Genomic DNA, 13,791 nt, shown 5'->3' on the forward strand with positions numbered 1-13,791 from the left:
GTGAAGGCTAAGGCGCGAGATTACGTGCCTATTTCATCCAAAAGACAGCAATTTTTGTTAAAGTCAAGCAACGATTGCTTGAAGCAGCATTACACCCTAGGTATCTAGTTTGGAATACTAAGTTTGTTGCCTCCAGCCCTTATATATAGAGATACACTTGGGTTATTGACTGGTTAATAGACTCTAGCCCATGTAGGCCCACTACACTAGTCCATTATCTTATTGGGCTTATATTATAACATAATTAGGGTTACACTATATACCCAACAATTTTGACGATCCTCGGAGGTGGGTTTGCATAGAAGAAGAGGTAGTTAGAATGAGATTGTGAAGAGGGGAGAGAGCAAAGTGGAAGTACGTAACAGATGTTCAAAGTAAAAGAGTCTGATCTTTTGCCGTGGATACATTTCTTCTATAAAGATGAACAAGAGGTGTATAGATCTAGTTGGGGTAGGGTGCATACAGAGACGTTCCCAAATAGTTTCGGCTTTTAAGGATCTCTTTTTCCTGATTTGGAGAAGAGTTGCATGTGGGTCTCTGTCGATTCTGAGGGGAGCTTAAAATATCGCTTGCTATGGATAATTCACTGGCCTCCATGATTTTGTTTATCATTTTTCAAGCTTTATAACTAGGGGTGCAACTGGGGCTGGCTCAACCCGAACCCAACGGGTTCAACCTGGGAAAAAGTCGGGTTGGGTTGAGTTCGGGTTCGGGTTGGGTTTTCTCAACCCGGGTTGAGTTCGGGTTGAGGGCTTGGGGTACCCGACCGAAGTGAACCCGACATTTTTAATAAATTTTTTAATTTTTTAAGCTAAAAATCTTAGGTCAGGTCGGGTTGGGTCGGGTTGGAACTCGGGTCGGGTCGGGTTCGGGTTGACCAAATGGTTGAACGGGTCGGGTTCGGGTTGGCCTCAACCCGACCCGAGTTGCACTCCTTTATTATAACTGCTCTCCCAAATATAAAATCAAAACCCTTATCTACCATGAGACCCACTCTTCCAAAATAAATGATAAATAATGCACATTAAATACCAAACACTGCCAACCAAACCGTAGAACCGAATGTATAAGGTTGTATTCAGTGTTCGCTTTATACAAGGTTTGAATGCTCTGATACTCTATACTTCTTCACTTGAACCTCCTCATCCAGGCAAGCAGCCATCTTTCATCATCAGAATTAGAACTTTTCTTTTTCCCCCTTTGCTTCTTCCAATGAAAAGTTGCTTTTTACAATTAAAAAAGAGAGAATCCCACCTTGCTGTTAATCGAGAGGATTTGAGAGCTTCTAAGAGCTTCAAGGCGAGACGGTAGGTTGATGGGACTTCCAAAAAACAAGAAGGAAACGAGATAAATCTGTGCAGATAAACGTGATTTCAAGCGGTAAAGTAACCGCCCGAGGACCAACTTACCTCTTTCTCTAAAACTCCTACCCAAGCTAATCTAGATAACTCTAATCTCTAACACTCTTATCCATAGCAACAACTAGAGAGATAAATCAACAAAATAGAAAATAATTTATTCTACCTAAGTGAGCCCATCTTAGCACTTAACACATTTCCTGGCAACCAGACGTGCCCAAACTAGATCATAGAAAATATTTTCATTTAAAATTTCCATGAAAAAAAATTACAAGATGACCAATGTTGGCAACCATGAAAAATTATTCCATGGAATATCTGGTCCCCGACTCTGTGGGTAAGGAGCTGGTAAGGAAGGCGAGTTAGATAATTGTTTCATGGCCTTTTCTCTGCTACGCAACAAGGTAGTTCCGGGTTTTGGACCGCATCACTTAACTTCCTTCTTCCATGCACCGAACTTCATCATACACATTGTTTCGGCAAATCGGGCAGCTCGAGCTAGATCGAAACCACATATCAATGCACTGCAAATGGAACATGTGATTGCAATTTGGAAGAATCCTTCCCATCTCATTCTCTTCCATTTCACTTAAACAAATCACACATTTAACATCCTCCTCCCCTTCGGTCTTCTTGTACATGAAAGTGGGCAATGTATTGATGACTTTAGAATCGAGTCCTTTCGTGTGAGGCTCAATAGGTCTGATTGTGATGGGGAGCCCCCTTACCATCCTCAATTCTCTTTCGGAGCACCACCTAAGCATACAGCTCAAAATCATTATGAAGATGATTATGATGATTCCTGCAATGCTGATTTCCCACCACTTCATGGTTTTGAAGAGATCAAGTTGAATCATGTCCAACAATTCTCTAGTAAAAGTATTGACGAAAACAAAAACCCTGCTTCTTTTATATGAAGGTTTTTGTTAGGCTATCCTTTAAAACTAGAGTTCTTGTGGAGATTGATCTCGGTCCCTTTTATATAACCTCATATCTAGGAGAGTTCAAGAGAAACTGTGAGTGCATGGTTTGAACCAAAATAAGAAACCCACTTTTATTAGGTTTCCTACGTGGACGAGGAAGCTTTTGTAGGGGGTATCCTTATCGTATTAGGATGAGACCCTCCTGCTAAGTTGTAATGGGTCTCACCACCGAGTGATTTCAACAGTCCATCTCATAGGCCTTGATTTTGATCTCCAATGTCCCAAAAACAGAATTAGTAACTAGTAACTAGTTGCACATTATTTAATTATCTAGCATTATTGGCCCAACCTAAGCCCATGTTTGGGTGCAAAGGTGGAAAATGGTGGGCCCTACACTATTCAGGAATTTGGGTGTGGATGGTGGGACCTACTCATGAGTTTAGAATGTTGGGCCCCACTTCATCAGAATCTGAACTGTTAAATGGTGGGTCCCACTCCCACCCATGATATGCATGAGGTGAAAAAAATCCATGGGAAATAAAAAAATGAGTTTACGGAATTCTGGAAATTTTATTTTCTACGTAAACAATTTCTATAAAATAGCACCTAAAAAATACTTCAAATTAAAATTTCTATGGACAAAATGACAATAAAGCCAATGTTGGCAACCATGAAACATTATTCCATGGAATATCCGGTGGCCCAACTCTGTGGGTAAGGAGCTGATAAGGAAGGCGAAGGAGATAATTCAGTGGGAAAGATTAGATGTAGCATAAAAATTGCCTAAAAACTAGTGAAAGAAAATACCTATGAGAGCGCATCACGTGGCACAGACCAATTCGGAAACCCAGGACCTTCAAAATAGAAGATGAGGACAGGAAGGTCATTTCACACCACGCCCTCAAGACTTAACATTAGCAACTACTTTTCAAATTGGTAGTGGTCCAATCCGCCTAGGACCCTTACTCTAAGGTACGCAATGAATCACCTTTTGCTATTTTTTGCTCGGATTCCCTTTTGAGTTGTTATCTGATTTGAGCCTTGAAGGGTTACCATAGAGTCCAAACTCCGGGTCTCCTGACGGTGTGTTCCTTGGGCGCAGGTCGTACTCCTGCAAGCGTCAGCCGTGACGTCCCTCGAGAACATTCGCTCCCGAAATATGGATCTCGGCATAACATATTGGCGTCGTCCGTGGGATCATCAAGGGAACTGAGAATCTGAGCATCATGGTGACAAGAAGAAGCAACCAAAGACATCGAAGGTCTCACTATGAGGTTAGACTAAGTTCGAGGATCGGTTCCCAAAACCTGCCTTAGACTGAAGACATTCGTTCGACCTTCGGGTCAGCAATCCATGGATGAACCAACGATGGATCAATTCAACAATCTGGCCTGACAAGTTTATGACCTGGACGACTTGTTTAGACCATTCACCACGAGAGAAAATAGAGTTGCAATGCAAACTGCGCGGCCCACGGAGCGAGTAGACAGAGCATTGGTCCAGTAGTTCGAGCCAGAACCCCATGACAAGGCTCCCCTCGAAGAAATCCGAGGAGCCTATGTCATCCGAGGAGTCACTATGCTCCGAGTCTGGTCTTCCGTCGAGCGGAACCAACCCATTTTTATCAAAATGAAGTGTACGGTCAACACCATAGGATGATCCAAGCAGTCCATTTGATGTGCCACAACGTAAATAGGTTGTGCCCCCAAAATCATTTCCATAGGATAATCGCAACACTCTGATCTATAGAGGTTTCCATAATATGCAGTTTCTCTTTATATCGGAGGGCTAGGATCATCCTATGGAAATTAATTTTTGCGGCAGAACCTATTTACAATGTGGCCCATCAAATGGATGGTTTGGATCGTCCTATGGTGTGGGCCATACAGTTTATTTTGAAAAAAATGGGTGGGGCCTACATTGCTCAAGTATTTAAGTAAATTAATTGTTAGGCCACAAACCATAGATAGAGTGTGTATTACTGCCCATTTCTTATCGGTATGATAGGATTCGGAGAGTTATTCCATTTTATATTGAATCGTTGAAAATAAATACATTTGTTTTATTTAAAGAAATAAAATTTGAGATGGATATTATCCTTCGCCATTTTGGGGAAGGATTTTATCCGTCGCTTATGAGTGTATTTTTTAGAGGTAATCCAAACTCCAAAAGGCGTTCTTTGTTTTTTTTTTTTTTTTTTTTAAAATTTGCTCCAAAAAGCATTCTTCTAAATAAACATTCTTGGTAGTCCATGTTCATAATTCATGTAAATAATATTACACTTAGGTATAATCCGATACCTACTATTAGGAAGTTGACACTTATCTACATAGATCGAACTAGGCTTAATATTTCTTAACCGAAATGGGCTCAACCAGCAATGATATGAATCGCTCCATATTTTCGTTATTTGGAGTACCAAATCCATCCCCCGATTTGTAATAACAGTGGGACATCCTTGCAAGACCAAATGCGGCATAGGTTAGAGATTCAGGAAGGGAACAAGAGAAAGAATCTTTATTCATCTTCTTCCACATATCACTAATTAGTCCTCTTATATGCTCACGAGCAACTTCCTCTGGAGCGCCTGTTTCATGCATGTAACATTGGATAGATTTGGGAACATCACCTCTGTTTAGCTCTGCCTATATTGGTGAAACATATATGCATATACAATGAAGTCAGTCATTTAAATAGGTAAATATGGAAGATAAGTATAGTTAATTTACCGTTGAAGTACCCAAATCATTCCAAAGTCGAAGAAGCATCGATGACCAGCGTAAAACATCAGGATACTTGTCATTACATTGCAGTGCATCTTTCGTTATCTTTGGTTCGGCTGATAAATAGGCATTAGCTAGTATAACTGGCCCTGATGTTGAAATCCATGCATTTTGTAAATCGTCAAGTGTCGGCGTGTATCCATTGTAATACCATTTTGCCTCCGGAAGATATGCTTTACATAAATCTACCAACTAAATTAAAGAAAGTCTCTAGCTAGATATGTAGAACACATGCAAGCATGATCAGAACGAAATTAGTTTCAAAATGCAGACTCAGGATAAAATGCAGCAAAAGCATATGCTAGTCAACTCTGTGTGACGTATACAAGACTGAGTACTCAGTCGGCACAGTCATAAGAGAGTGTCAAGGGAACTTTTGTTGGAAATTGTCAATCAAAATTAGTATTTGTTATTTTTTGTGAAAAATCATTGTAGTCTTCTATGGTAGTTATTATGTGTGGAAAACGTAAAGAGACTTTTGTGTTTTCTAGAGTTCTTAAAGTCTAAGTAGATTATCAAAGAGTCAAATGGTGAGTTCCTTTGTTATTGCTTCGGATACCTAGAGAACTCATGGGGACTTCACCTATGCATTCGATATATTTACTATTTTTAGGTACGTCTTTAGCCTATAAGTATGGAGTTGAACTGTAGAAATTTTCTGAGAAATTGTAAGCTTAAAGAGCTTCAAGGAAAAGCTTTGAGAGAAGCTTCAAGGGTGAAGGCTTAGGGGAGAACAAGTGTAGTTATCTCTTGTAAGTGTGTTTTGATATAAACGTCTTTTTGATTTGGTGTTACACTTTTGTTTTGGTGGATCTCTACACAAGCCTTTTGGCCGTATATCTCGTATATCTCCCAGGCTACCTTCCCTAGCTTTCTCTTTTGATCACAGCACAACATTATCCATCAATTCAAAGTGGGCCAACAATTTTGACTATTTTTGTAAGAAAAAATGTGGACACAAACAAGCAATCAGCCATGTGCAAAGGGAGTTGAATTGGACGAGTCAACAATGACGAACAATGATGCGGGGGAGTTTTGAAGCTATGGTTGAATTATTAAAGAGTGAAATGTGAATTGATAACAGAAAGAATAAATGCACTACCAGCTTCTTCTGATGCCAGAGAGTTTCCAATCCTTGATCTTTTAATATCTCATAAGCAATTTCATTGGTAGTGTTGAAGAGAGCAATAAAACATATCTTCATGTAATATGGAAGTTTTTCCAATGAGTTAATATCCCATCTGCACAAAATTTCATCAAATGTTTGTAATGTGAGAAAGTAGACAAGAAACATTGTAGGATCATAGAATATTGACAAACACTCTACTAGGTATGGAAAAGATCTCCAAAGTCTATACCTATCAACAACATCTGTAAAGAGCTACAGTTCTTCTATGGAATCATAGATATCATCATAGACATCATCAATGGTTGTTATTAGTTGACCGATTTTTGTAACCATTTCTCTACTGTACCCAAACACAGGTTCTGAGGTAGTTCCAATAGTCCATACGTAGCACTCCATCAAACGGTCTCTAGCAAAGCTCAAATGCTTACCAAGTCCCAAGTCTCTCCACCACCTATTAAGTAATGGCAACAAATAAAGAGCAGGGTAACTTCTTTTAGTGGTTCCTTATACACCTAACCAATAGATGTGTGCGCAAAATGATATCAGCACTCCATTGTATTAATAATGGCACTCCCTTATTTTTTTAGCACTTCTTTGATTGGTCATTGATAACTTTTTAGGATTTATATCATCTGCTAATTAATAGCCAATAAGAAAATTGTTAACAAAGATAGGGGTCTGATTATTGCAATTTTGGACAAAGCCATTTTGCGGCCCCCCTTTTTCAAGAGAAAAGTGCTAACTTGGCTGAATGTGTCTTATGCATTGAACTCATCTGAGTTGGTACTTTCCTGAAAAGAAGGGGCCGCGCTGCAAAATTGGCTAGACATTCCTATATTTACATACAGTCATGACTCATGAAAAGCTAATTAAAATGTGTAAAACAAAGTAAATAATGCAATTATTAAAATATAGTAGTCTGGATATAAGTCCCCTAGCAAATGGGCAAGTGCGCGCGCGCGCACACACACACACACATATATATATATATATATATATATATATATATATATATATATATATATATATATATATATATATATATAGGAAACTATTCCCAAAATGTTATTACAGTTCCCAAAATGTTCTCACAAGCTAATTTAGAAAGGAAAGACAAGTTGGGACCATGCAACTATTAAAACATGATTGTGCTAATATCATTTCCTTATATATGTATATAGAGAAAACTGTTTGTAAGCTTGACCTCATACAGCTTATATGAGCTAGAGTGCCACAATCACATGGGTCCCACATTTTTTGGGGCAATCCAAAGCATTCATGTGGAAGGCCTTTACATAGATAGTGTGTACCAAAAATCAGGTCCATAGGATCATCCTAACCCATCCAAAAGTGGAGGGAAAATGGACAGACATTGTTTGTCGACAAATCTGCCAATTTTTTCACTCCACTTTTGGAGGAGTTAGGATGATCAAATTGACCTGATTTTTTGTACACACCCTATCTATGATGGGGCTTTGCAAATGAATGGTTCGGATCACCACAAAAACGTGGGACCCATGTGTTTGGGCACTCTAGCTCATATAAGCTTATACGAGCTCAAGCTCACGAACAGTCTCCCCATGTGTGTGTGTGTGTCTATATATATATATATATATATATATATATATATATATATATATATATGGAGAGAGAGAGAGAGAGAGAGAGAGAGAGAGAGAGAGAGAGAGAGAGAGATGGTTATGTGTGTGTGCGCGCGCTGGGGGGTGGGGGGTGGATAGAGAGATGTACATGGATGGATGATATATGGAATTCACTTACCTTGATACGATTTTAATATTGGTCTGGTCTATGGCTTGTACCATATTGTAATCCAGCTTAGCGAACTCAAATAACAAAAGGTCCATGTCTTCGTCTCTCACGTATGTTTCAATGTACCACCTAGCCTCTAACCTTGGTATCCTCCAATGGATAGGAATCTCCAAGGCATGCTCAACATGTCTTTTCTGGTCTTTATCTAAGCACTTCTCCTTGAAATCCTTGAGATGCCTCATCGTAAATGCTTTGACCTTGTCCAAGACTATCTCCCCTTCGAAACCAAGGTATGAAGCTTCATACAAGCTCAACATCCCCTCTATATCCTCACAAAGTGATGCCATGAAGTTGCCTTTCTCGTCCATGAAGCCACTGAAAACATCTGTCTCTCACAAACAATACAGACTTCAGGGATCACAACAAGTTTATAAAATCTGTTATGGCATGAGAGTAGATTTACCTATTGAGACTTCAAACCCATGTTGTCTAAGGAGCCTAAATTTGAGAGCCGTTGCATAGAGATCACTCTTCCTCCTCGTGTTTCTTTCATCTATGGATATGATACCTAAAGCTTCCTTGATCTCATTCTTGAAGTGATATCCCACACCAAGGCGTTGAAGGGTATCAATCAGCTTCAATCGAGATACGGGCTGCTCCTCCCTTCTGAGAAGACACCTCACGTCTTCCTTCATCTTCTCGATCGGTTGCACATAACTCTTACCCTGTGAAGAATAGAGAGAAAATGATATTTGCTCAATAATATTGGATGAATACTGTTTACACTCATTTTGGGGTTCAATTGGTCATAAAAGATGGAATAATCGAGTAATAGTCTATTTGGACTGGGTCAACAAGTCAAATGCCACGATGGCACTTGATGAACAAATGGAACAACGTGCAAATACCGGAACATGCGTCGACGTGCCGCTCAAATACTGCGTGTGTCAACATCCCTACGTTTAGCATCGCGTCTTGCACCTAAAAAGTCCTTTCCTTCTGTGCAAATGTAGAGGAGTCCGAGGAAGAAGTGCCATTCCCCTCTTCTTCTCAATCTCCTGAAATCCAATCTGCTCTGTTCGGTTGCTAGTAGTTGGGTGGGGGATTAGGAGAAGAAGAGGTCAAAGGGGAGAAGACAAGAAGATTAGATTGGGAGAAGAATAGTGGAAGATTGACCGGTGTGTTTGGTTGCGCGGCAATCTACGAGAAATGGAAGAGAGAGAAAGAGAGAAAAGATAATAAGACAAGAATTTGTTGAGATCTTCTCCTCAAATTTCACCAAAATAATTTGGGGAGAAGATTAAGGGGGGGGGGGGACATCTCCGCCACATAGGATAAAATGTAATAATGATGTCTAGAAGTTGTCTAGTGGTCAAAGTTCTAAATGGCAACCAAACATGCTTTTGGGAGATCTTTGGAAGATCTCAAGCATCTGAAACTCTTACAAACCCCCTAAAATGGGCAACCAAACAGTGGGATGGAAACGTTTCAGTCTTTGAACTCCTTGAATAGAGTTTTTGATTTCTTGCCTCGAAGAAAGGCTAGAACACCCGTGCGCGCGCACACATTATCATCATGCTCCAATCACGCGCGCGCGCACACACAAGGAAGTACTGGCTGATTGCGTCGAGCAGCTTTTTAAGCCAAACACCATCTCTTTGGCACCCTGGTGGGTTGCGATGCATCGCCTAGAATTTAAACGGCTCATAATACATGAAGTAAAACTACTAGCCTTAGTTCTCCTAGAAATGCTAATGCCATTAATGTTTCCGAGATTCCCAATACACATGATAGAAGGACTTCTACTCGAAAAAAATCCTTCGCTAGGGGAGAATCTTGATCCAGGTTTACCAAGTGGTCTATCTTCCCCACGTGGTTCTTGGACACATTCTTGTCACTTCAGGATGTGGCTGCTACATTTAGACAATATCTGAACGAGAATTCCCATTAGTTGTCTCAAATGGTGGCTCGCTAGATCTCTGAAGTAGCAAGGCCATTTCACTCTTTTTAGTGAGAATGTTTCCAAGCAGGTAGACAGACTGTTTGGTTTACTAAATGACATAATGGCTCCAACAGCGCTAGTAGAACCACCTTTTTGGTAGGGTAATAAGTTGGTCCAGCCGCTACCATAAACTAGAGTGGTCCAGCAGTTAGGAGAGGTTTTGTAAGTCGGTTTCTATGGAGATTTTTTAGTAAAGCGGTTTCTAAACTCTCTCTCTCTCTCTCTCACACACACAGGCTGAGCTAGCCTGGACAAAAAAAATATGGAAAAGGGCTAACGAGAGATTTTATACCCATACTTTTCAAAAAGTACAGTACAGCCCACACCATATATAAGTAAATCCAAACCATAGCCCACACCATAAGTAGATCCAAGCCGTCCATTTGTAGGGCCAAACTGTAAATAGGATGTGCCCAAAAATCATTTCCATAGGATGATCCTAACCCTTCGATCTATAGAAGTTTCCTATGGAAATAAGTTTAGGGGTACAACTGGACTACGTTGTGGCCCAAGAAATGGACAGTTTGGATTATCTCATCATGTGGGCCATACAATACTTTCTGAAAAACATGGGTTTATACGGCCCCACATCATATAAAATCTAGGGATAAGGAAATGACACCTTTTAGCTACGTAAGTAATTATCAGATTTTATATGTTGTGTGCACCTAAAGTCCTGTATTTTTCAGATAGTATTGCAGCCCCAATTAATAGGGGCATCCAAACTGTTAATTTGTTGGGCCACAATGTAAATAGGCTGCATCTTGTAAATCATCTCCGTGGGATGATCCTTACCCTTTGTGTTAGAATATGTTGATCTCACCATTGGATTTTGGTAGATTACACAAGTTTGTTGATAGGGCAAGTAGATATATTAGGCAATAAAATCAGATCAGAAGATTTGATTTGAATGGGTTAAATAGAGTAGTTGGATTAGATTAGGCAAGTGAATTAGATTAGAGTTATCTCTTTCCATTGTTATCTAGATTCCATTCTATGTTTATCTTTATGTACTCTATATAAGCAATTGCTATGATCAATGGAAATTATCCAAGAATTAGTGAAATCCTAAATCCTAAATCCTAAATTATCCAAGAATTGCTATGATCACAAATAAAGTGTTTTTGTTCTCCGGTGGTCGGCCAGTCCGCCATCTGCCCGGCCCCAATTAAACCCACTATCGCATCGAATCCTAGTGTCTTTTTTTTTCTATCTGTAGTCTAGAGATTGTTATATTGCGAAGGCAGGATCATTGCCGCCCTCTGTTTTCTCCCTGTCTTCCTTATGCCCATTTAATCGTTGTCATTCTGACATTCTTGCCTATTTCGGCATTGGTGCATCGTGACCCATTTCTTGCCCATTCCAGCAATCTTGTCTATTTCGACATTGGTCTATTGTGACTCATTTTTTGCCCATTCCGGTATTGGTCCATTGTGACCGATTTCTTCCCCATTCCGGCATTGGTCCATAGTGACCCATTTTAGAGGGTTTGGTATTCAACACCAGCCTAAAGACTCACCCATTCCGGCTTGAGTCCAATCCAGCACTTTGAGGCTCTTCTCTCATGCGAAATTTAGCTTTGTATTTCTTTTGAGGTTATCTGTTTAATCAAACGTATATTGATTTCTAATCCATATACCTTTGAGGGGGCATGTTGGAATATGTTGATCTCACCGTTGGATTTTGGTAGATTACGCAAGTTTGTTGATAGGGCAAGTAGATATATTAGATAATAAAATCAGATCATAAGATTTGATTTGAATGGGTTAGATAGAGTAGTTGGGTTAGATTAGGCAAGTGAATTAGATTAGAGTTATCTTTTTCCATTGTTATCTAGATTCCATTCTTTGTTTATCTTTATACGCTCTATATAAGCAATTGCTATGATCAATGGAAATTATCCAAGAATTAGTGAAATCTTCTCATAATTTCTACACTCCGATCTCCAAAGGAATTGCCTGTTATAGAAGCCACTGTAGGTCAAGAGGTTAAGATCATCCTATGGAGATGATTTACGCAGCGCAACCTATTTATGTTGTGGCCCAATAAATGAACAGTACATTTGGATCATCCTACGAAGTGAGTCCCATAGTATTTTTTAAAGACTACTGGACTCCACCTCAGGCAGTCAGGCATGGGTTTGGGGAAGATGGTGCCCCCCATCTATCAAAACATGAAGTGTAAATTGGTGGGCCCCATATATCTCTTCTCATAATATTCATCTCACCATCTAAAAAAATGATAGAAAATATTAGGGATTGCAATAATTACCGTGTAATCACTCTTCAGTGACTGAATGAAGTCATAATCCCCAAGGCTTTGTGGGTAATTTGCTGATCGTTGATTCATGGTCGGCTCTAACATTTGGGTTCTTAGACTGGATGTGATCATCATAGCCATGTTTGCGTTTCTCCTAGCTGAAGCACGGGACAGGAAGATGAGAGAAAGAGCTATAATTGTAAGAAGAATGGTGAGGATATTTATACTCTCTTCCCTGTCCTATATAATACAAGATGTTTCCTCAAAGAGAAATGTGGTTTTACAAAACAAATTGTTGTATTTTACACGTTTTCTTTTGGGCAGTGATATCTCCCCCCCCCCCCCCCCCCCTCGTTAGGATATACAAAGGAGTGGAGGAGCCACCGTTAACTTCCAAAGGCTTAATTAGTTAACGATTTCTGTTAGGGCCCACTATGCATTGCCCAAGAATATTGGTGATTTAATAAATTCCAAGACCCCCCAAGAGGATCACTTTCTACTTTGAAAATCCAAATAATATTAGAGATTTTATATTTTGTGTGCACGTAAAGTCAAGCATTTTTCAAAAAATACCATGGGACCCACTTCATACGATGATCCAAACCGTTCATTTATTGGGCCACAACATAAATAGGTTGCATCACGTAAATCATCTCCGAGGATGACCCAACCATTCAATCTATAAAGGTTTCTATAGCGGGCAATCCCATTATAGATCGGAGGGATAGGATCATCCTATGGAGATGATTTACGGGGTGCAGGCATGCAACCAACTTATATCGTGCGCAACAAATGAACAGTTTGGATCATCTTATGAATTGGGCCCTAGTTTTTTAAAAAATACTTGACTTTACATTCATACAACATATAAAATCTCATAATTAACTAGTAGTAGAGAGTTTTCACATGTATAGTCCAGTATTTTTCAAAAAGTATTGTACAGGCCATGCCATAGTATGATTCAAACCGTCCATTTGATGGGCCACAACGTTAATAGGCTGTGCCCAAAAATTCTTTCACGTGGGATGATCCTAGCCCTCTAATCTATAGAGGTGTACATCATATTATGTTCCCACATAAATGAATTTTTGGGCAAGACCTATTTTCGTATTGGCCCATCAAATGGACGGTTTAGATCATCCTGTGGTGTAGCCCGTACAATACAATTTTTCTAATACGGGCTTACACCATGTAAAATCTTGTGACTCCCTTAATCAAATGGACGGTTTTGATCGTCTTGTGGTGTACTATTTTTCAAATACGGGTCTACATCATATACAATCATGCAGATAAGGTGCCATTCCCCTCAGCAAATCAGTTGAAATGAGAGATGGGGCATTGATTGATATTGAGAGAGAGAGAGAGAGAGAGAGAGAGAGAGAGAGAGAGAGAGAGAGAGAGGGTTAATCTAGGTGGAAAAAGGGCATTAACAGGTGACAAAATCCTATAATATATGGAAGATTCTGGATAGAGTTAATCTAGGTGGAAAAATGCATTAATGTAGTTGGCAAAATCCTATATGATAGGGAAGATTCTGGATTTTCATAGAAGAGGGGCAACTTTATGA

General features: G+C 39.6%; 1 protein-coding gene across 1 annotated transcript; it reads right to left on the minus strand.

The window, feature by feature from the left end:
• Positions 1-4,626: 4,626 nt before the first annotated feature.
• Positions 4,627-12,365, minus strand: LOC143890634 (alpha-terpineol synthase, chloroplastic-like). Its single transcript, XM_077395332.1, has 7 exons — positions 12,237-12,365; positions 8,427-8,688; positions 7,973-8,348; positions 6,450-6,644; positions 6,167-6,305; positions 5,011-5,256; positions 4,627-4,926 (listed from the first exon to the last, which is right to left on the minus strand). The coding sequence occupies exons 1-7, from the start codon at positions 12,363-12,365 to the stop codon at positions 4,627-4,629; spliced, it is 1,647 nt and encodes a 548-aa protein (XP_077251447.1).
• Between the last annotated feature and the right edge of the window lie 1,426 nt (positions 12,366-13,791).

The sequence above is a fragment of the Tasmannia lanceolata genome, unplaced genomic scaffold (genome assembly GCF_043159265.1).
Source record: "Tasmannia lanceolata isolate RefF3 unplaced genomic scaffold, GAP_Taslan_0.1 ptg000013l, whole genome shotgun sequence".
Classification (NCBI taxonomy): domain Eukaryota; kingdom Viridiplantae; phylum Streptophyta; class Magnoliopsida; order Canellales; family Winteraceae; genus Tasmannia; species Tasmannia lanceolata.

Excerpts from the sequence above, each read along its gene's own strand:
- LOC143890634 (XM_077395332.1), bottom strand. The coding sequence starts at position 12,365 with ATGGCTATGATGATCACATCCAGTCTAAGAACCCAAATGTTAGAGCCG. Across the intron at positions 8,689-12,236 it reads CACTGAAGAGTGATTACACG|GGTAAGAGTTATGTGCAACC; the intron begins GTAATTATTGCA and ends TATTCTTCACAG. Across the intron at positions 6,645-7,972 it reads AATATTAAAATCGTATCAAG|GTGGTGGAGAGACTTGGGAC; the intron begins GTAAGTGAATTC and ends ATTACTTAATAG.